The 21,291-nt window shown below is 40.8% G+C and overlaps 1 protein-coding gene across 1 annotated transcript in view; it reads right to left on the reverse strand.

Annotated features, from left to right (window-relative positions):
• Positions 1–17,122: 17,122 nt before the first annotated feature.
• Brip1 (BRCA1 interacting helicase 1) overlaps positions 17,123–21,291 on the reverse strand; it is a 124,083-nt gene continuing 119,914 nt past the window's right edge. Inside the window, exons 18-19 of the mRNA XM_051158202.1 lie at positions 19,758–20,084; positions 17,123–17,843 (exon numbers count right to left, since the gene is read on the reverse strand). Of these exons, the coding sequence (XP_051014159.1) occupies positions 17,209–17,843; positions 19,758–20,084 (962 nt within the window). The 3' untranslated portion in view covers positions 17,123–17,208. The remainder of the gene's footprint in view (positions 17,844–19,757; positions 20,085–21,291) is intronic.

Below are 21,291 nucleotides of genomic sequence, written 5' to 3' on the forward strand. Positions count from 1 at the left end.
AAGCATACTATGGAGAATTGTCTGCAGAAAAGCTTTTATATGCTGCAGGGTAGATGAAATTATAACTGTTTATTATTAAATCATCAATTATTCAACGTATTATGGAACACCACCAGGTGTTAGAAGCTAAAAATATTCAAGTGTGAGAAATATGTAAGCCGAGCATTGCTCTTCTATTTTACTCTGTTATCATCTACTTGTATTGATGGGATAGTTCAGAGAAAAGTCTAAATATATTACTTGTTGGGTTTTTTCCATAAAATGAATCAATGAGATTAGCGGAAAATAACCATGGAGGAATAACTTTACGCAATGTACTTATTAAATACTCAGTGTCCCAAAGTGAGCTTTATTAAGTCACATTTGCTGAGCTTCTTCAGATATGACCCTCACAGCTAACTTCTTACTTAAGGTTCAGGTTTCCCCACAGACTTCACCAGCAATGACACTGGTTTCTTTGTTTGTTTGTTTTTGTTTTTGTTTTTGTTTTTGTTTTTTGACACCATTCTTGCTTTATTTCTTTTGCTGCAGGTATGTAAGTCTGGAGGGAAATGCAATACATGAAATTGGCTGTCACCTGCGATCTAAGGTCTCTACCATAATTGGTTTGACCTCCAGGATGTCTCTGCAGTCTGTCTGCCCCTGAGCTGAGACTTGGCCACAGATGAAGTTATTGCAGCCTTGGCAATGAAATCCTCTCCCGGTAAGGGTTCAGGTGGATTTAGTTCTATAATCTGGCTTAAAAGCCCTGAGTAGACAGATTTAGATGTTTATCCTTATTTCCTGATCAGTAAGTCTCGAGGAAAGGTATTTATGACTTTATACTTTATCAAGGAGCCAAATCCTCTCAAGTGTACCACAGATAAGATTTAGTCAAGTATCTTATAAAGTATGACTGCAGGCTGTAAAATTACTGCTACGGTATCAATTTAAACAAGACTATCCATTCTCTTGTTGTTGTTGCTGTTATCTGAGCCAAACATTTTTACAGTTGTGTTCAACAGGACCGATGTGCGGGCGCTGTGTTCGGTATTCTAAGTGACATGCAGTGCTAAAGTGCTGACAGAATGCACTGTAGGTTGGCAAATGGTCCATAAAACTGATGAAACACTCAGGGGATCGAAATCAAGCAAGGGTTACTCAATATAGTCTCAAGAAAATATCGTTCAATAAAGTTGGCTTGTTTCAGTTTTCAGGTTTTTAGGTGTATGTTTGTTTTCGCCTGTTTGTCTCTGGGACATAGCTTTCCTTCCATTTTGACTCTCTTGTCTTTCCTATGTGGACTCATCAACTTCATGGTCTCTGCACATTTAACAGCTTCATCGTGTGTAGACTTAGATTTGCTGTTTAAGTGGTAAAGACTTTCTACTCCCCCTGAGACACAAGGCTCAGAAAGAACTACTTTAAGGATAGATGGATAAGTAGGTGGGTGGGTGGGTAGATGAATAGATAGATAGACAGATAATAGGTAGATAGGGAGAGAGAGAGAGAGAGAGAGAGAGAGAGAGAGAGAGAGAGAGAGAGAGAGGAGAGAGAGAACCTGCATGTGAGTTTGTGCACCAAGTATATTTTATATACACTTAGGTTTTTAATATATTTTTTTTCTATATGGGCATTTTATTTGCCTACATGTATGCCTGTGCACCACATGCCTGTGGAGACCAGGAGAAAGTGTTGGATCCCCTGGAACTGGAGAGTTACATATAATTGTGAGCCACCCTGTGGGTGCTAAGAACCAAATCTGGGTTCCCTGCAAGAGCAGTGAGTGTTCTTATCATTTAACCTATCTCCTCATGCCCTCTGCACTCCTCTTTATGAAAAATAAATAAGCCAAACTCCTGAATAGGACTGCCAGGAAAGTCAGCTCCAGCCTGGGCCCTAGACTCAGCAAGTGTGTTCTTCCATATCATCTGTGTTACCAACAGCAAGCTACTGAGGAATGCTAAGATGCTGGCCAGACCAAAGAGACAGAGGGAGAGACGAGGAGAGAGAGAGAGAGAGAGAGAGAGAGAGCAGAGAGAGAGAGAGAGAGAGAGAGAGAGAGAGAGAGAGGAGGAGAGGGAGAAGAGAGAGAGAGAGACAGAGAGAGAGAGAGAGAGAGAGACAGAGAGAGAGAGAGAGTGAGAGAGAATAAACTTTTATAAAGGACTACAAGGCATCTTCTTATCTAAGTGCTAAGGGGAAAAATCCTATCGGTCTAGAATTTTACGACCTGTGAAAATCTCCTTCAAAAATGAAGGTCAGATCATATGTAATAGGACATACCTAAAATCCCAGCCCACTGGAAAGCTGAGGCAGGAGAATTGCAAGTTTGAGGTCAGCCTGGGCAACACAGTAAGCTTGAGTTTTTCCGTTTTAAACGAGGAAAGCTCCTCTTGTTTTCTGGTGGTAAAGGAGAAAGCAGTCGTTATGAAACAGGCTGAGGGCGTCTGTTCTTAGCAGGGCCCACCGTGACAACCAACGGCTTCCTCAGAGTCTGTGATGGTTGGTTGCTTGTTATCCTACAAGTGAAACACACCTCTGTGTGCCAGTGAATCTGTTTCCAGAAAGTTCTGACATCTGGGACAGTAATGGGGATCGGGAAGACTCGCCCTGAGTGTGAACAGTACCTCCCCACAGGCTGGCTGGCAGCCTGCGTGCAAAGAAGTTTCCGGGAAAACAGCGAACACATGGTCCATTGAGCTCTTTTCTCTACCAAGGGACACATAGGGAACACCCCTGTTTCCATAGTCTGAAGACATCAGACTATAGCCTCTTTGACCTTTCAGCATAGACTCAATACTAGGGACTCTCCAGGGAGCCTCCAAGCCTTCAGTGCCAGGTTAGGATTGCTGAGAAGCCAGCTTCCTCAAATGGACAGCTACCTAGTGCTTGGTCTCTCCAGTGTGCAGGCAGCCATTGCAGGGTCACCTATGGTGTAAGACAATGCAATAAGCCCCCTTTATAATGCACACACTGATTCTGTCTGTACAGAGAGCCCGACTTAATGCACGAAGCATGGGGGTTTTATTAGAGCCTAATGGATCTGTGGGGAGGGAAATATTGGACTGTAACTCGGTCTAGCCTTCCTGGCTAACCTAATGGGGAAAACAAAACAAAGTCAAACCGAGGAGCACTCATAAAGGTTACATCCCAGGGGCACAGGCTTATTAAAAGATGAAGATTCATAAAAGCACAGTTCCTTCCCTCCCACAAACCTGACCCCTGCTACGTTTGCGGGATTTCTGCTTGATAGCAGAAAATTAGGAATCAAAGACTACATGTATCTGGGTTTACTTAAGAAGTGCAAAGCCAGGCATGGTGACACACACATTGAATAGCAGCTACTCAGAAGGCTGAGGCAGGAAGAGCCCACGTTTGAGGACCATCTGGGCTCCACAGAGACTTCAAGGCTAGCCTACAGCTCAGTGAGACTCCGTGTCAACAATGTAAAAACCCGAGGAGAGAGGAAGAGTGAAGTTCAGTGGTACAGCACTTGCCTAAGATACAGAACACACTGAGTTCAATCCTTGGGACCCAGGGTGTACAGGACAGTCTGCCGAGCAGCCCAAAGACAGCAGGGAGACAAAACAAGGGCACTAAAGGTAGCTGGCCCCCTCGACACCTACGGCACACCTATCAAGACACATAGCATGGCTCTTAGCCAGATAAGCACGAGAACCTCACAATAAGCTAACAGTCAATCATTCTTACCATGGGCAACAAAAGCATCACAAAGAATATTAATCAGTTAAAAAGTCATAAATGAGTTTTTTTTTTTTTAATGATAAACAAAGAGAAAGCACCAAAAGAGGACTCAGTTATGTGGCACAGAGGTTGGAATCATCAGCGTAGGAATAAAACAAAACAAAGCAAAACATAATCAGGGGCCACAAAGTGGCTCAGTGGCTAGGAGCACTGACTGTTCTCCCAGAAGACCCAGGTTCGATTCCCAGCACCCACACAGTGGTTCACAGCTGTCTGTAATACCATTTCCAGAGGATTGATGCCCTCTTCCGCTCTCCCTGGACACCAGGTACTCACATGCATATACACAGGCGAAACCACCCATATGCATAAAATAATCAAACAACATAATTATATGCTAATGGATGTACTGTGAAGAGTAAAATGCACAAGAATAGGACACATGCAGATGGATGGATGTCCTAAAGAAATGCTTTTGATGGACTCACCAATATACAGGATACAGAGCTGAGGAAATACTCAGTGAGTTGCAGGAAGTGTCAACCCCAAACCTCTAAACCTGAAATACAAAGATGAGACTGAATCGGGAACTGTGATTTAGCAATCGGGCAAAGCGTGCGCATCGAACGCGTGCACCCAGAGCTCAATCCTGAGTGCCAGAAATGCAAAAAGTTTTAAAAAATGAAACAGAAAAGAAAACTGTGGGACAACTATAAAAAGGTATAGCTGAGAATACAAGAAAGTAAAGAGAAAAAGAAACAGAAGGAATGTTTGACTCAACGATGATTGAGACCGTCCCAAACTGAATGACAGATGTAGGGAGCCGGGAGTATGTGAGCCAGAGTAACATCACATTCTATAGCTAAGACACAACATAACCCAGCTGTACACCATGGTCACTAAGACATGCTGTATCCAAACTGCAGAAAGTCAAAACTAGGAAAATCCTGGGAAAAAAACTGGAGAGAGGGGTATACATTGACCAAAGGCAATGGGAATTTCTCCTCAGAAAGCATGCAAATAAGAAGACATATTGGAAATGCTCAAAGAAAAACTCCCAACTTAGAATTCTATATCCAGCTAAATTATCTTCAAATAATGAAAAATTAAATATTTGTTCAAATAAATAAAAATGAAGGAATTTGTCACTAGGACACTGACCTGGCAAGGAATTTTCCGGAAGGAACTAAAATGATATAAATTAATGTTGAATTGAACTGTGCTCACAAAATCCCTACGTGGATCTTAATGTGCAATACCTCAGAGAGTGACTGTAACCAGACACAGGATCTTTAGAATCAATTAAGCTAAAATGGGGTCATTGCACTAATCTGATGTCTTTATAAGAGCAAATTGAGATATGGACAGAGTCGCCAGACACATGCACGGTCTCATCAAGGCATGGCCACAGAAGGGCACAAGACAAGTGGAGCATTAAAACGAAAAGAGGACTCTAAAGAAACCAAACCCACCAAAATGTTACTGCAGGCTTTTGCTGTAGAAACTGTGAGGAAGAACGCCTATTACAAAAGAGCCAGGCTGTGCTAATCTGTTATACAAACCCCAGCACACGAGGAGATCGTGAGTTTAAAGCAGAATAAGAGAAAGCCACAGTTGAAAAGTAATTCTCACCAGTCTCCACTTAAAAAAGGTTATGTTTACCCTCGTATCCAGATTTTATACCAGGCAAGACAATGGAACAAAACCTTATTACGGAATATTTATTACCTTTCCAATTGGGAAGGGTAAATCTCAGAGAATAAAACACACAGCCCTACGAGAACTTTTAAACATCCCCAAATGCCAATTTCCTCTTCCTGGGAAGAAAGACAAGCTCTAATTTTTTTTTTTTCCACAGAGAAGTATTAATTGTAATGTATAATTCACCAGCCCACAAAGGACTAGCACTTAATTATGCCCTCCCTGTGAGACTCGGGTAACTGTACACTGATAAGCAGCGTTTGCTTGAATGTGTACCCAAACTCACCTTATAAAAGGCCCCAGAAGTAGAGCCCTTCTTGCTTCTTGGGGACCATGCCAGTCGGTCATTTGTGATTTAAAATAGGAGAGCTTGGTCTTGGGCATAGGTCTTGTTATCAGAAGAGGACTTAAGCATTGAAACAATAAAATGTTCTAAACTTTAATTAGAGCATTTACTGCTGGCGTGAGTAATTCTGCACCTTCTTAGAACTAAAAGGCTGAGTTTAAGGTAGTGTCAGGAGTGACAAATAATACGTCACAAAAAGTGCTGTTCTAAGTGGTTTACAGGAATGAACTCTTGAGATCCTCATAACATTTCTGCTTAGGCATTGTTTCCATAATTTGCACAAAAGTAAAGCAAAAAGCTAGCAGCCTCCCCTCACATTTGGCCTTGCAGTTCATAAAAGGGCAATGGTAGGAGTTTATGTCCAGCCAGTCTTACTGAGCTGTTTGCATTTTTAGTTGTCACACCATGTTACCCCTCCTCCCCCAATTTAAATCTTAGCAGGGGGTGATGGGGTTAAGACGACAGCCATCTTAGCGGGTGGCTAGAGAGATGGCTCGGAGGTTAAGAGCTCTAGCTGCTCTCCAGGCACTTACATGGCAGCTCACAGCCAGCAGTTACTATATGGTTCTAATGGACCCAGCACGCTCTCCTTACCTTCTTGGGCACCAGGTACACTGACACATCACACATAAGATGCATGCTGGCGAAAATCCATACACACACAATTGTTTTTAATTAAAAGACACCTTAACTGAATTTAGTGATGTTCTTTACAGTATTCTAAGAAGAGACCCATAACTTATCTACAGAAAAATTTGCCTGACGGACTTGTACTTACAACCAAATAGTTTACAATGCTATTATAACTTTGAATCTGAATACATACTGAGTTGGAAATATGATTCTTACTTTACCAGGCTAATCTTGGGGTCACGTCTTTGTCTCTGATATGTCTTCAATCCTGATGAGGTTCAAATGAGCAGATGAAACACCCAGGAAGCGATGTCTCAAATTATCAGTGCAAGCTTTTAAAGTATAATTCCATTGCAGTGTGGAGGCATGCAGCTAGATTCTTAATGTGGCCTCACAAGGTAACTTTCTAGTTTTGGCTTTGATAGTTGTGATTTAATTACAAACTTACTAAAGTACTGTAGCTCAGAATAGCTTCTTTTTATTTGTATATTATACTCTATACATCTTTATACCAATAAGAAATTGGTTGTGCTAACCTGAAGAATAGAAATACTTTCATGGGCTGGAGAGATGGCTCAGAGGCTAAGAGCACTGCTTGCTCTTCCAAAGGTCCTGAGTTCAATTCCCAGCAACCACATGGTGGCTCACAACCATCTATAATGAGATCTGGTGCCCCCTTCTGGCATGCAGGCATACACACAGGCAAAACACTGTATACTTAATAAATCTTTTTTAAAAGACTAAAAAGTATTTTAAAAAATACTTTCATATCTTGCTACTACATGAAAAAGCTATGTGTAAACACTTCCAGAGGAGAGTTTGAGAACAAACATTCATAAAATCACCCTTGAATCGGTAGTGTCTAGGGTCAGCTATTTCAGCCCCAGTGAAAAGATTTAGGATACAGGAATTACAAGCTGGTTGATGCAGTTTCTACACTGTAAGTAGCTGGCTGCTCCAGATGTCATTTAAAGACAAACCTGTCCCCACACCTACAAAATGTTTAAAAGCTTTTCATACTAGATTCAGCATCTCAATTTCCCTTCTGAATGTCTAATACAAAGTGGGTTGGATGTTAAGACTGTAAAAATGGTTTTTCGAAAAGCAGTCGCTTAATATGTTTTGGTGAAAAGCTACAAGTTTAATGTAGTGCAAAGGAATAGAGACGGGTTCCTAAAATGCCTATTGTGTACACTTTATCCTCACAGTCACTCTATGAAGTATTTTGGTCTCACTTTACCGATGAGAACACTGCTCCAGGCAGGACACAGAAGCTACAGTTACAAACGATTAGTCTGGACTTAAAATGTAAAAACCTGAAATTCATGCTCAGGCCCCTTCGACTTAGAAATCAATTTTGTTCTGTTCTGTTTTCCAAGAGAGAAAAAAAAAAAAAAACCTTTGTTTTCAAATAAAACTATATCCTAAAATTACCACAATCTAAACTAGGAGACTTTTGTGTACATTGGTTAAACATGAAATGGAACCTTTCAAGTCTTTATTTCAGAGGCGGGTAAAGTGCCTGCTGTGCGAGTGTGGGGATGTAACCCCGACTCACCAGATGCTACATGGAGCCGGGTGTGGCAGCACACACCTGTAATTCCAGTGCTGCTATCGTGAGACAGAAGGCAGAGGCATGAGGACTCCCTACAGCTCACGGGCCAGCTAGTCTGGCTTGTGCGTCAGTGAACAACAAAACGAGCCTGTCTCAAACAAGATGGAGGGTGATGACCGACAGCCGGTGTGGCCCTCTGGCCTCCACACATGCCACGGCATGTGCATAAGCAGTACTCACACACAGGAACATGCATACGCACGTGCCAAGACTAAGAAAAATTTAATTATCGGTTTTAAACAGACCCTTATCATATTAAAATACAGAGGTAAGATTTCCCATGATAGAGGCTGTAATGGAAATAACAGATCCTGAAAATGTGTAATCTAGGAAAAAGTTATTTTAAAGGAAACTTTTAAAAACACAACTGCTTCCTCAGAATTGAGAAGTAGCTAAGTAATTTTGCTGATGTGTCCACATGGCCTCACATCTATGGGAGTATCAATTCCTCTATAGTACATTCCCAACAGTAACAAAGATCACTGTTGGGTATCTGGTTTCAAGACAAGAAGTTCCGGCATATTCTTCAATTGGACAATCAACCAAATGACTCAAGTTTCAAATTCACAAGGACCATCTTTTGTGTGTGTGTGTGTGTGTGTATATATACACATGCCTGAGTAGCTATGCTTATGTGGGTGGGTATGGATGTGGAAGCCAGAGGTCAATTTCAGGTGTTCTACAGATGCCATCTACCTTGTTTTCTTGAGGCAGGCTCTCTCACGCTCCTGAACTTGCCAAGCAGGATAGACCAGCTGGCCAGAAAGCATCAGGGATCTGTCTGCCTCTGCCTCCACAGTACTTGGATTACAAGCATTCCACCACACCTGGCATATTTACCTGGGTTCTGAGGATCAGACGTGGGTCTTCATACTTGCAAAACAAGCATTTTAATCCACTGATCCACCTTAGCTATCTCCCTATCCCCTCAGAGCCCCCTTTTTATTTGTGTAATTACAAGTTTTGTTGTTTTTTGAGACAGAGAATTGCTTTGTAAGCCAAACTAGTCTTCAATTTGTGACCCTCATACCTTAGTCTCATGAATCCTGGGGATTAAAAAAATAAACCCGGCAGTGGTGGCTCACGCCTTTAATCCCAGCACTTGGGAGGCAGAGGCAGGCGGATCTTAAATCCCAGGCCAACCTGGTCTACAGAGTGAGTTACAGGACAGCCAAGGCTACACAGGGAAACCCTGTCTTGACAAACAACAAAACAAACAAAAGATATTATTTGTGTGTAGATGTTTGTGCCTGTGTAGGAGTATATATATATTTAAGTGTAGGTGCCCGAAGAGTCCAGAAAGTTTTGAGTCTCCCTAGAGATAGTGGGTTTTGTTTGTATTTGTTTGTGTGTGTGTGTTGTTTTGTTGTTTGCTTTTGAGACAGATCTCTCTATGTAGCTCTGGTTGTCCTGGAATTCACTATGCAGACCAGGCTGGCCTTGAACTCACAGCTCTCTTTACCTGCCTTGACATGTGGCACTAAGCCTGGACTTCCTAGAGGTAGATTTATAGGCAGTTGTGAGCCGCTTAGCTCAGTGCTGGGAATCTAATTTAAGCTCCTGGGAAGAGCATCGAGTGCTTTTAACCTGAGTCATCTCTCTAGCCCCAGTTACAGAGTTTTATGGGGGATGTGAGAGCTGCAGAGGCTGAGTGACTCAGTGATTTGGACTCTGCAGTGAGCAGTGGGCTGTAGAGCCACAGTGTTCATGGCTGGGAAGACAGCAGACCAAGACGCCTCTCTGACTTACTCTCGCCACCTTCATTTTATCTAGGATGGGACTACCTTTATGCTTGGAAGCATTGTGCACTCATTAAAAAGCGAAGTGGAGGTTCAGAATTGAGAAGACACTGGACGAGATGACTCAGAGGAGAGTAACAACATGGCTCCTCCCTTCAAGCTCAAGGGTACTCAGCGGAACATGGGATAGATTTGTGCAAAAATATAACTATGAAACTGTGTAAAGCTGTAGTTCTCAGAAAAACTTCTTACAATCTTCCATATTGCAATAAACCAAAAATTCCTTACAACCACATATTCACTTTTTGATAAATGAGTGCATTACCACAAGAAAGAATTCCCAACTCCAGAAAAAATATTGAAATTGGGCAAAGCTGCAAAGTACTAAAAGGAAAATTATTAGAACCATATGATCTGACCATATGTTTCTGCAGCATTTGTAACCAAAGTAAACATTGAAATTTGTCGTGAATGGGTTGCTTTGGAGAGGAAGGCGGCGGGGAAAGCTTCATGTCTTAGCTGAGTCTTTCATATAAAGTGTCGAATGGTGGATGTTATGATAGAACTTGCTATGTTTGTTTTAAACAGGCAGAAAGAGTTTAAATGGATCCACTGAGTTTTGAAAACAGGGACATAATAGCTACTAGAAATGCATGGAATGTAGCATTGCATCTCAGGGTACACACAGGGTCTGGGGTAAGTCACAATACATGTCCCAGTCATTTCTAGGCAGCATGAGGGATAGGTATTAGCAGCATGGAAAGGAACACAATGAACATTCTAGAAACCAGCTGGGAAACTGTAAAAGGCAGTAAGCAATGTGAAAAGTCCATACAAAGAGAATGAGGTCATTTGTACATAAGCACCAGCCATTGCTTTGTCAGAACAGCTGCTAAGATCTCCTCCCTTTTATCCTGTGAGTCGCCTCCCTGAGTAACTGCTCATCTTCCACCCAGGTTGGGTCTGCTAGCGCAGGACTTACTGGATGTGCATGCCTTTGGAGCAGTTCTCTTTGCAGTAATTATCAGAAACAGATGGGTCAGTTCTTCATCTGCCCTAACATGATGCTAGCTATCTGTGCATTTCTTTTCTTGGATATACTGGGTTTGAGATTCTTAGTTTTTAATTCAAAATTCTTAAGATGGTGAAGCTTTAAAAATAAAAGGTTTATTTTTTAATTGTATAGGTGTTTTGTCTGTATTGCATCTGTGTATCATGTGCAGGCTTTGTACCGCGCAGGCCAGAAGAAGGTGTTCCCTTGGAACTGGGGTTATATGTGGTTGTGAGCTGCCATGTGGGTACTAGGAATCGAACCCAGGTCCTCTGGAACGGTAGCTAGTGCTGGACACCCAGATCTCTCCAGACCAGTGGGACTTAAAGACTTCAGCAAACCGTAAGTGATTTGCCCTCACTCTTCAGGCAAGCCCGACAAGCTGCCAACGTCATTTGTGAGAGTCTGAACAACACTGTTGAAGGGAACACACATTTTCTTCTGCTCTCTACCTACTCACTAAAGCTAGGACAAAGGGATTTTGTTCAACCTAGCATTCAGGAACTGAGTTTTTAATCAGCCCAATAGTCTTAGACAAAGCTTTAAAACCATTTCTGAAAATAAGGTTAAATAAAACTTAGGAAAGGCGTATCACAGAAACAATCATATTAATTCTCTTTGGTAGTGCTGACTGCATGTAGGCTTCTTGTTGTGAGACAGGCTGGCCTGGAACTCTAGGGCTCAAGTGGCTTTTGTTTTGTTTTGGGGTTGTTGTTTTTTTTTTGTTTTGCCTCAGGCTCCTAAGTAACTAGCAATATAAGCAGGTACCTTTGTACCCCACAGTGATCTGTTAGTGTGTGTTTGTAGACGTATGTAAACGAATCAGAGGATAACTCTAGAGTGCTAACAGTAAAACAAGCAGGTACAACATCATTACAATTCATTATTAACAATATGCAAGGCTTATCATATTAAATTATGGCTATATGCCATCTCAAAGGATGCAACTGGGATATAATTAGGATACCAACTTGTTCCCTATTTGGTTATCTGCAATTGTACTTTTCCCTTGAGAAAGTTAACATGTGATAAACTATATTAAAAACATTGCGGTGTGTTGCTGTGGATATGACTGTGGCCTAAGCACTAGACAGCTCTGGACCTCGGTTACCTCACGTTTAATATAATACAGTATCACCTGCACTATTGACTCTGGCAGGCTATTGAGACAACCAAACAAGGCAATGCTGTGAGAGCTCTACAGCCTATCAGCAGCTGTTCGGGGAAGTGCTTTGGAGTGTCTCTTCTCCTGCTTTCCTGTTAGTTACGTTACACAATGCCTCCACGCCGAGGGGCTATCTGAAGACAGAATCGGGGAATCAGCGTATGTTGTATTGGATTCAAGGAGCTACTGCAAGACTCTAAGCACTATATTCAATTTAAAAGTGACAGGAAATATATTAAGGGCTGGTGAGATGGCTCAGTAGGTGAAGGCACTTGCCGCGAAGCCTGACAGCCCAGGTTTCATCCCCAGATTCTACATGGTGGAAGGCTAGAGCTAACTCCTGCAAGTTGTCCTCGAACCTCTACACACACACACACACACAGCAAAGTAATTTTAAGTCTGTTAAAATGTTTCCTATGTTAAAAATGTTTACAGATCTAGTACAATCTTAACACATATATACTAATATATGCCCACATGCAACAAAATAGTGTTGTGTGCCTTGTTCCCATTTCAGCCCTCACCATGTGTACTTGTCTGTGAACTACAGTGTAAACTCCTGGTGATGGTCCCTTTTTAACCATCTTTGGTATCCTGTGTGTAGCACAGCTCTAGATGCAAAGTATATTCTCAAAGTATACTAGATGGGTGAGTGGATAGACAAATAAATGACAGTCATGTGGAAAGGTGGTTTGGTTTGGTTTGTTTTTTGAGACAGAGTTTCTCTGTGTAGCCCTGGCTGTCCTGGAACTCACTCTGTAGACCAGGCTGGCTTCGAACTCAGAGATGCACTTGCCTCTGCCTCCCAAGCGCTGAGATTAAAGGTGTGTGCCACCACTGCCAAGGTTAAAGCTATTTTTATTTTAGGAGGACAGTTAATTGTATATTATACAATTAAATAATGAATTGCATACCATATCTTTTCAATGTATAAAATATGATATGCAATAAATATTTTCTTTGGATGTAAACAAAAATTAATTTTGTTGCAGGGTAGTAATGGGAATGCAAGGCTTTTACAAAAAGAATTTCACATCTAATCAATTAGTTGAAATCCAATTCATATTTTAGAATTCAGACTACACCAGACAAATGTTTATCTCAAACAAGATTGTAGAAACTCAGCAATGTTTTTGGAGATAAAGTTGATAAAGGTATATCCTTCATTGTAAAGAAAGTATGGCCTACATTGAGGAGATGAAGGTTTATCAATATGATTGGAGAAAGAGTGGGGAATGAAATGTTAGGATAAAAATTTGGAAAAAAGGAAAGTTAAGAGTCTAGAAGTTGGTCAAATGAAGTAAGCACAACTGAGATCCACGAGCACTATTACTAGACTGTTCCATTCTGTCTGGGTGTGGCAGCACATGCCTAGCACTCCTGCATTTGGCACAAGAAGGAAGCTCAGGAGTTCAAGACTACATATCACATTTAAAGCCAGCCCGAGCTGCATGAGATGTGTCCAAAACTACAGAGCAACAAAACAGGCGAAGAAAAAGCTCCTTTCAATCCACTTAGTAAGCAGCTATAACATCAGGGAAAACAAAAACGTTGACAACAACAATAAATAAAATCTTGGGCTGGAGAGATGGCTCAGTGGCTAAAAGCACAGGCTGCACTCCCACAGGATCTGAGCTCTAGTATCAGTGCTTTTTCCCTATGCAGATAGACAAGACGACCAAAAATTCATAAAAGTCACATTTCTGTGTTGCTCACTAAGAAAGCCAAGATTAAAAAGAGAATGAGAATTGTGTGGAAATCCTATATAAAAATAATACCATTAGCTTCTGATGGCTACAACAGCCAGTCCTTCAAGTATGTCACAACAGGCACTTCATGTGGTGACATTTATAAGCAATTCTAAAAGATTAAATACTTTGTGTTTATTATAAACAGAGAATACGGCAAAGCCCTATTTTAGAAAAATGTGGGGATGGCTCCTTTTAAATAATTAATGTACTGACTAGAAATATCAAAAGAGGAGAAATAAAGCTTTAAGTAAACACAGAAACAGTGCCCAATTTCAAAACCATGTAATAGTAAAATGTACAGTGAGAATATAGTTAAGAGGTCTCATTAATTTCCAACACAATCTGAGAAAGCTTTAAGTAGCTCTTCAGCGACTGAGTCATGAAAAGAATCTACTCTTGAAATTGTACCTTTCTTTCCTGAGCAGAGGCCATTCTCCAACTAGTAGAGTCCGTGGTGCAGAGCCTATGTGCTGTATACACTTTCTGTGCTTGGATAAACGCAACGTTAAATAGTCACTTCATATGCATGAAACATTTAAGACTAATTACTCGATACCTTCCACTCCATAGCTCTGCAGTTTGAAAAATAAACTAGCTAAGAGCTTTCCCTTTGATCTCTAACAGTTCTGTATTGTCAGTTGGTCTGTCCCTAACTAGGGAAGGCCTCCTAGAAGCTGGGGTGCACTGCAGAGGCATGGCTGACCCAGGAATGACTGGGTACGCTTCACAGGACTTGCCATGTTTCAATTTTAACTCAAAAGCATCTTTTGTTGCCACTAGTGAAAACAGCCCATCTCTTACTCTCAAAAGGACCACAGTTTACTTTCTGGACAATCATCTTGTTAGAATGATGACCTGAGGAGATGCCTTCATCTATTACAATGTTATCCTGGTATAAGAAAAATATAGACATGTTTTTGAAATACTGAGAGCTTGTGGAACATCTCTGCAATGACTTAGTAATATGCAGAGAATATTAGCTTTTGGGAAAAAATAACGTAGGGAAAGAGAAAGTGTGGTGGCTTGAAAAGGAATGGCCCCCATTGGCTCGTGTATTTGAATGCTTGGCCCATGGGGAGTGACACTGTTAGGAGGTGTTGTTGGAGGCAGTGTGTCACTGTGCAGGTGGGCTTTGAGGTCTCCTGTGCTCAAGCTACACCAGTGTGGTACACAGTCTCCTTCTACGGCTTGTGGATCAACATGTCAAACTCTTGGCTCCTCCAGCACCATGTCCACTGCACGCTGCCATGCTTCCCGCCATGATGATAACGGACTAAACCTGAAATTGTGAGCCGGCCCCAATTCAATGTTGTCTTTTATTATAAGAGTTGCCGTGGCCATGGTGTCTCTTCACAGCAATAAAAGCCAAACTAAGACAGATGGTATTTGTGATTAAGTTGGGTATCTGGCTGCAAAATGATTTTCTTGATGTTTTTCATGTAGTTTAATGATTCTTCTAAAGGTAATTTTAAGCTGGGTATGATATAGCACTTGGGAGACGGAGATAGGAGGGCTGGGAATTCAAGCTCACAATGCAATACACGAAACCGTATCTCAAAAACAAAAGCAAAACACTCAACCAAACAACAACAAAAATGAGGGAGAGGAGGACAACTCCAAAAAATATCAAAAATGTTTAAACTGTATCCAGTTTTCTAAGTTACTATACACATACTTACACGCCCAGAATGTAGAGAGTAAGTCACCTGACCTTTTCTACACAATGGCATGCTTTATTGTAAGCATTCTGGAACAAAACTGACGTAGAAAAAAAAATACCAACAGATATTCCTTTAAATTGCTTACAGGGATTTGCAAGCCTTTACAGTATTTGAGGCTGCATTTTATAAATGAAACTGAGCCCATGGGAGGAAGGCATGGTGCTGCCATGTAAGCAGCACACCTGAGGCCCAGGAGGAGCGGGGGCTGTGTTTCTGTCTTCTACCACGAATCCTTCCACAATAGGAGAAACAATGTTAAAACAATCTTAAACAATGTTGAAATCACCTTTTAAATCCACAGATAAATTCCTTACTTGGCAAGCTGTCAATTCAAATTTCATGTACCAAATCTAAATGCTATCAAAATGAAAGCAAATACATGCATGTGTGATAATTCACTTAACTCAAATGAACATAAAAATATCATTACTGGGAATTTTGACTTGATAATAAGTGACACTTAGAAAATTTCAGTTCAGGCTGGAGACAATTCAATGCTAGAACGCCTGCTTAGCATGCAAGGCCCTTGGCTTGATTTCTAGATACACATACACACACCACACTCTGAACTCAAATCACCATAAAAAGTCTAAATGTACATTGTTTGGGGGAATGTGGTTTTGAAACGTCAGAGATGATCATCTTTTATAAATATTTTTGATCAGATACACACACTCAAAATTCACAGTAGATTCTTGTTCTTTAAGGGAGTGTAGTTCTATATAAATGCATGCATATATAAAAATGCATATATATATGTAACATCTGCTTATTTATTAAATTTACACACCAACTTTTCTACCTTAATAGTTACAGAATTAAAACTTTATACTTGAATATATCATTTTTTTGGTATTACTAGGATCTGTGTATTATCTTCATGTGTGTGTATATGTGTATGTGTAATGTGTTGTGTGTACACATGTGTGTGGAGACCAGAGGTTGAGGCACATGACTTTCTACAATGACAGTGGAGCAAAATAATTAAAATCGGCACGTGGAATATTTCAAATGGCCTTCTATAACTGCATATAATTTTGTGTCTGATATTCTAGTTTTAGTAAACAAAAAACTCCTCCAATTTCAGCTAACTATGCATGCTCTTTTCTTTAACTTATCTAAAAAACCAGTTCTAAACAATTTTTCCCCTTGACTTTGAAGCAGTTTTGTTCCGTGGTGCTGGCTGGCCCTGAGCCTGTGTTCCCAGGCTGGGGAGGTAGCTATACGCTCCATACCTAATCTAAGGTAGGCTAATGAAACAGGAAACTTTTGGAGATAAACTATAATTTCTAAAGATATATTCTATGAATTTGAATTAAAATATACAGTGACATATGTCTGAAGTGTGGCTAGATTTAACTGAGATTAATCTTTGTATATTGGTATGAAAGTACACTAAGTGAACTATAAATTATGAGAAATTATGTAAAACTGGAATTACCTCAGGGAACTAAATATTAAAGGAAAGTACTTTGTATAGATTACTTAATTAAAACTCTAGAATAAAACTTGTATTTCTCAACATAAGATAGATTTAAAATCTAGTGAATTAAAATGAAAACTATATCTAAAAAATTAAAATGATAACATTTACCCAACAGACAAATTAATATTTACACAGGCTGGGCAGAAGCCTGACAGCGTTACCATGCAGTGGGAGCCCTCCCCCTCGGCCTATAGGTCCTCATGTCTATTCATGAGGGGTTTTTTGGCTCTAACTCGCTTATACAAGTTGTCAGCTTTGTTCTCTTCCGCTGGTGTGACTCCATTCAGCTTTGTGTCTGTGAAACTTTTGACTTTCATTTCTGCCCGAATCCAGCTACCGTTTCCAAAAGTTCTTCAGCTGAAAAACAATCTGAATTATTACTGGATCTATCAGTTTCAGTTAGTTCCCTGTTTTCTTCATCTGCATCAACAGGATCAAAAAGCTCAGGTGTGAAACAGAGAGAGTCAGCCTCGATGTCTGTTTCCACAGCCTCATCTGATCTGGGACGCTGCGCCTCTTCACGTGCTGGAGACAACTCGCCCTGCGGATGCAGGTCTTTCTCAGAGCCGAGTGGCTGTTTGCAATGGTTTTTAGCAGGGCTGATGTCAACCTTCACTGGTGACATCACGACTTCTGGCTGAGGGCAAGGCACGCATGATGTGTCCGCTGTTTCATTTGAGGACGCACACTTCACTGTGAGTGGCAAAGCAGTTTTGTTTTCTGTTTTTTCTGTGTTGAAGGTAGAAGAACCAGGAGCATGGTTCTCTGACGGCCCGAGAGCAGGTGTGCAATTCTTCACTTTACTAGTGAAATGCCGCCTCAGAGAATTAAAGATAGGCCAGCTGACTGGCTCTGCTTGTTTTCCAAAAGTTGGGCTTGAGGATCTGGAAATCACATTTTTTTCTGTTTTCACTGTCTGAACAGACTCTTTTTTCCGTACGGGATCACCTAAGAATACAAAAACTTGTCAGCTTTGTGCTGCAAGGTAACATTAACTGTTAGGTTAAAGTGCTCTTTACTAGAAAGACTTTAACAGCAGCATAAAACACACAGTTCAGCACTTCCCACTGCGTTCATCTTAGAATCTAAAGGAGAGAATACTAACCCCGAAGAGAACATCGGATCTCCAGGATTTCCTGGTCTAAGCTAAAATGCTATTTGCAAATGATCATATGAATGCAATGGAGAGCACAATGTCGCACAACAAGAGGAAGGGGAAGAGGAAGAGGACACAGTGAGGAAAGAACAGGCCTGCTGCTGGGGCAGTCCTTCAGGTAGGGCAGTGCCCCAGCACGCAAGACCCCAGCACTGAAAGAAGAAAAAGAAAAAGGAAAAGTCTGCTTTAAAAAGCCACTAGTTAGTGACTGAGAAAAACTGGCCAGGGCTAACACTCTTGTTAGAAAATAAGGACACTGAGGACCTCAAGGCTGCGTGTGCCGTGTCTCAAGGCTGCGTGTGCCGTGTCTCAAGGCTGCGTGTGCCGTGTCTCAAGGCTGTATATGCCGTGTCTCAAGGCCTGAGGTTGGTCAGCACGTAAGATCAGCACTGGGTTTCCTGACCGTCCGTACAGCAGCCTCCAAGTCACTCTGATACTTATTTAAAAGCACATAGCACAAAATATTCAAATAGGTATGTTAAACTACAATGATATACAAATTAAAATTATATCTAGTCACTAGAATATGGCAGGTTATTATTATTTTTTTGTTATAGATCAGATAGCAGATATTTTAGTTTTTGTGGTCTATATTATGTCTGCTTCAACTATCCAAGCAGGCTATATTCCAGGATAAAAACACAATTGCTCAACTTTGTTGTTTTTGTATTTGTAAAAGCAAATGAATATGCACTAGTTGCATTAAACTTCGAACATAAAACAAGCCAACAGGATGGGCTAGGGCTCACCAATCCCTGATACAGGCAATGATTTCTAACATTTTTAAATGTTACTTCTTATTACTTAGAACAAATGACTCACATCTCAGGTTCAAATAAGGGGCAGTCCTAAGTGGGACCTTTTGGTTGCAAAGGCTTGCAGCAGCTAAGGCCGGCCAGCCTTGAATTCTTTTTTTTTTTTTTTTTTTTTAATTTAATAGTTCTGTATTACTATGACTTCTAGCTAAGTTTTTGCATTTATTTACTGTGGGTATGGTGTTGGGGGTACCCACCAGGGCATGCATGTGGAACTCACAGAACAGCCTGCAGAAGTAGGTCCTTTGTTTCTGGATTCTAGAGATCAGACATGAGCACCTTTAACTGCTGAGCTGTCTTTCCAAGCCTGGCCTGGAATTCCTGGTTCTTATCTCAGCCTCTAGCATGCTGGAATCATTGAAACACCAACTTTATAAAGTCTCTAAAATAATGCCTACCATTTTTTGTTGTTGTTGTTTTGTTTTATTTTTTGACACAGGGTTTCTCCATGTAGCCTTGGCTGCCCTGGACTCTCTTCTTTGTAGACCAGGCTGGCCTCGAACTCAAGAGACCCCACCTGCCTCTGCCTCCCAAGTGTCGAGATTAAAGGTGTGTGCCACCACACTCGGCAATAATGCCTACCACGTGTATAGTATTTTACAATCCTATGCTATTTACTATCTTATTTGGGTTCACTTTTCTATTATAACTTAAAAAGGTTAAGTGGCTTTGCTCATAATCACATTAGGCAAGTGGCAAAGCCAATGGAAACTACAAAATAGACTTTAGCATCCTAATAAAAACCTGTCCTCACTCAAACATACTTTATGAACACCTCATGTTATAAACCATTATATTCCAGGAGATTAACCTGTACCTAAATCAGATCATCTCACTTTTATATGATGAAAGATCTTTCTGTCTACTGTAAATGGGCAGAATGTAACGTACTTTTCTTCTTCCTGGAGATGCCATGACTTGGCACTGATGGGTTTTTAGCAGCCGGCTGGGGACACTGCAGCTCCCGGACAGACTCTTTTGCTTCTTCTTCCCTAGAATTTTCTGGTAATAGATGACTTGTTTCTGACATGCGTGCAAGAGTGCTGTCCTCCAAACAGGCCACTTCCAAAGTAGACTCACTGTCCTTTATACATTTTCTGTCTCTTCTGGATCTATTGGTATCTTTCTGGTGTCTTTTAGAAAACTCAGTGAGAGACTCTAGTGCGCTGGCAAAGGTTGAGTGGTGCTGAATCTGTTGCCGTACCCACTTAGAAAGTCCTAAAAAACAATGGGTCCAGGGGAAAGACTGGTTACTTAGTTACCAAAATATTTACGTATTAAGATTAACTTTACGTTTTCTAGTGAAGCAACATAATTTGCATTCAACATATGGAATAGTTTTCAATCTTTTAATATTTTTCATGTACATGAGTTATGAAGGGATTATGGCTTGAAAAATGAATCATTAGTTTCACAATACTGAACACTGAAAATGCACGCACTATACCTAACCCACCCAGTCAGAGTCTAGCCAAACAGTGCACTGCAGAGCACCAGCTGTTTGCTGCTGTCATCAGGGACACACTGGGAACTGCAGCTCATTGATGGTGCCAGCATCTCAGGACACACTGATCATCAGCCAGGAAAAAGGCAAACCACTCTGGAGTGCATTTTCTGCTGACTGTGTGCTGCTTTCACAGTACTGTGAAGGGCAACCGCTGTGTGCTGGGAAATGCCTATATTGCTCAGCTCAGAATAAAGGTGGAACATGACAAATTTAGTGTTACCAAAATTCCTCAAAATTGGGCCAGCAATATACTCCACGGGTATAAGTCCGTGTGAGCCTGATGACCTGAGTTCAAGCCCTGGAACCCACGTAAAATGGAAGGAGAGAACTGACTCTACTAAGTGGTCCTCTGATATCTATACTTGAACCATGACACCATCACTCACACTACATCATAGATGCCCCTATACAAGAGTAACAAATAAAATAAAAATAAATAAACCTCAAAATCTGCCTATCAATACCACGCAGGGTAAGAAGTTGGAATAACACAACTTTCCATGCCATTAATCTAAATTTGGCTCCTTTTCTGAAAATAAATTCAAGATTCCAGTCTCAAAGGTTATTCTGTGCCTTTCTCCACTAATTCCTCACCAACTCTGGCAGTGGAAGAAGCAACACTTTCCTGTGCAAAGCCATGTCTTATCCAAACTGTTATTTATTTACATGGCAATGAATACTCTCGAGATATTACTTGGTCAGGGACATGTTAAAATGGAATATGAAACTGAATAAAATGAACCATATTCAGAGCTTAAGGTGTTTTGTAGTATGGCTAAGTAAAAAGTGTTTGGAGTTTTAAAAAAAATGCCTGGATTATCATAAAATAAGTATTCTCTCGATAATGCTGCAAAAAACTGGCACTGTCTTTAGAAACAATTAGGTCTTAAAAATGATTTATTTATTTGTGTGCGTGCA

This window comes from Acomys russatus, chromosome 16 (assembly GCF_903995435.1).
Source record: "Acomys russatus chromosome 16, mAcoRus1.1, whole genome shotgun sequence".
Taxonomy (NCBI): domain Eukaryota; kingdom Metazoa; phylum Chordata; class Mammalia; order Rodentia; family Muridae; genus Acomys; species Acomys russatus.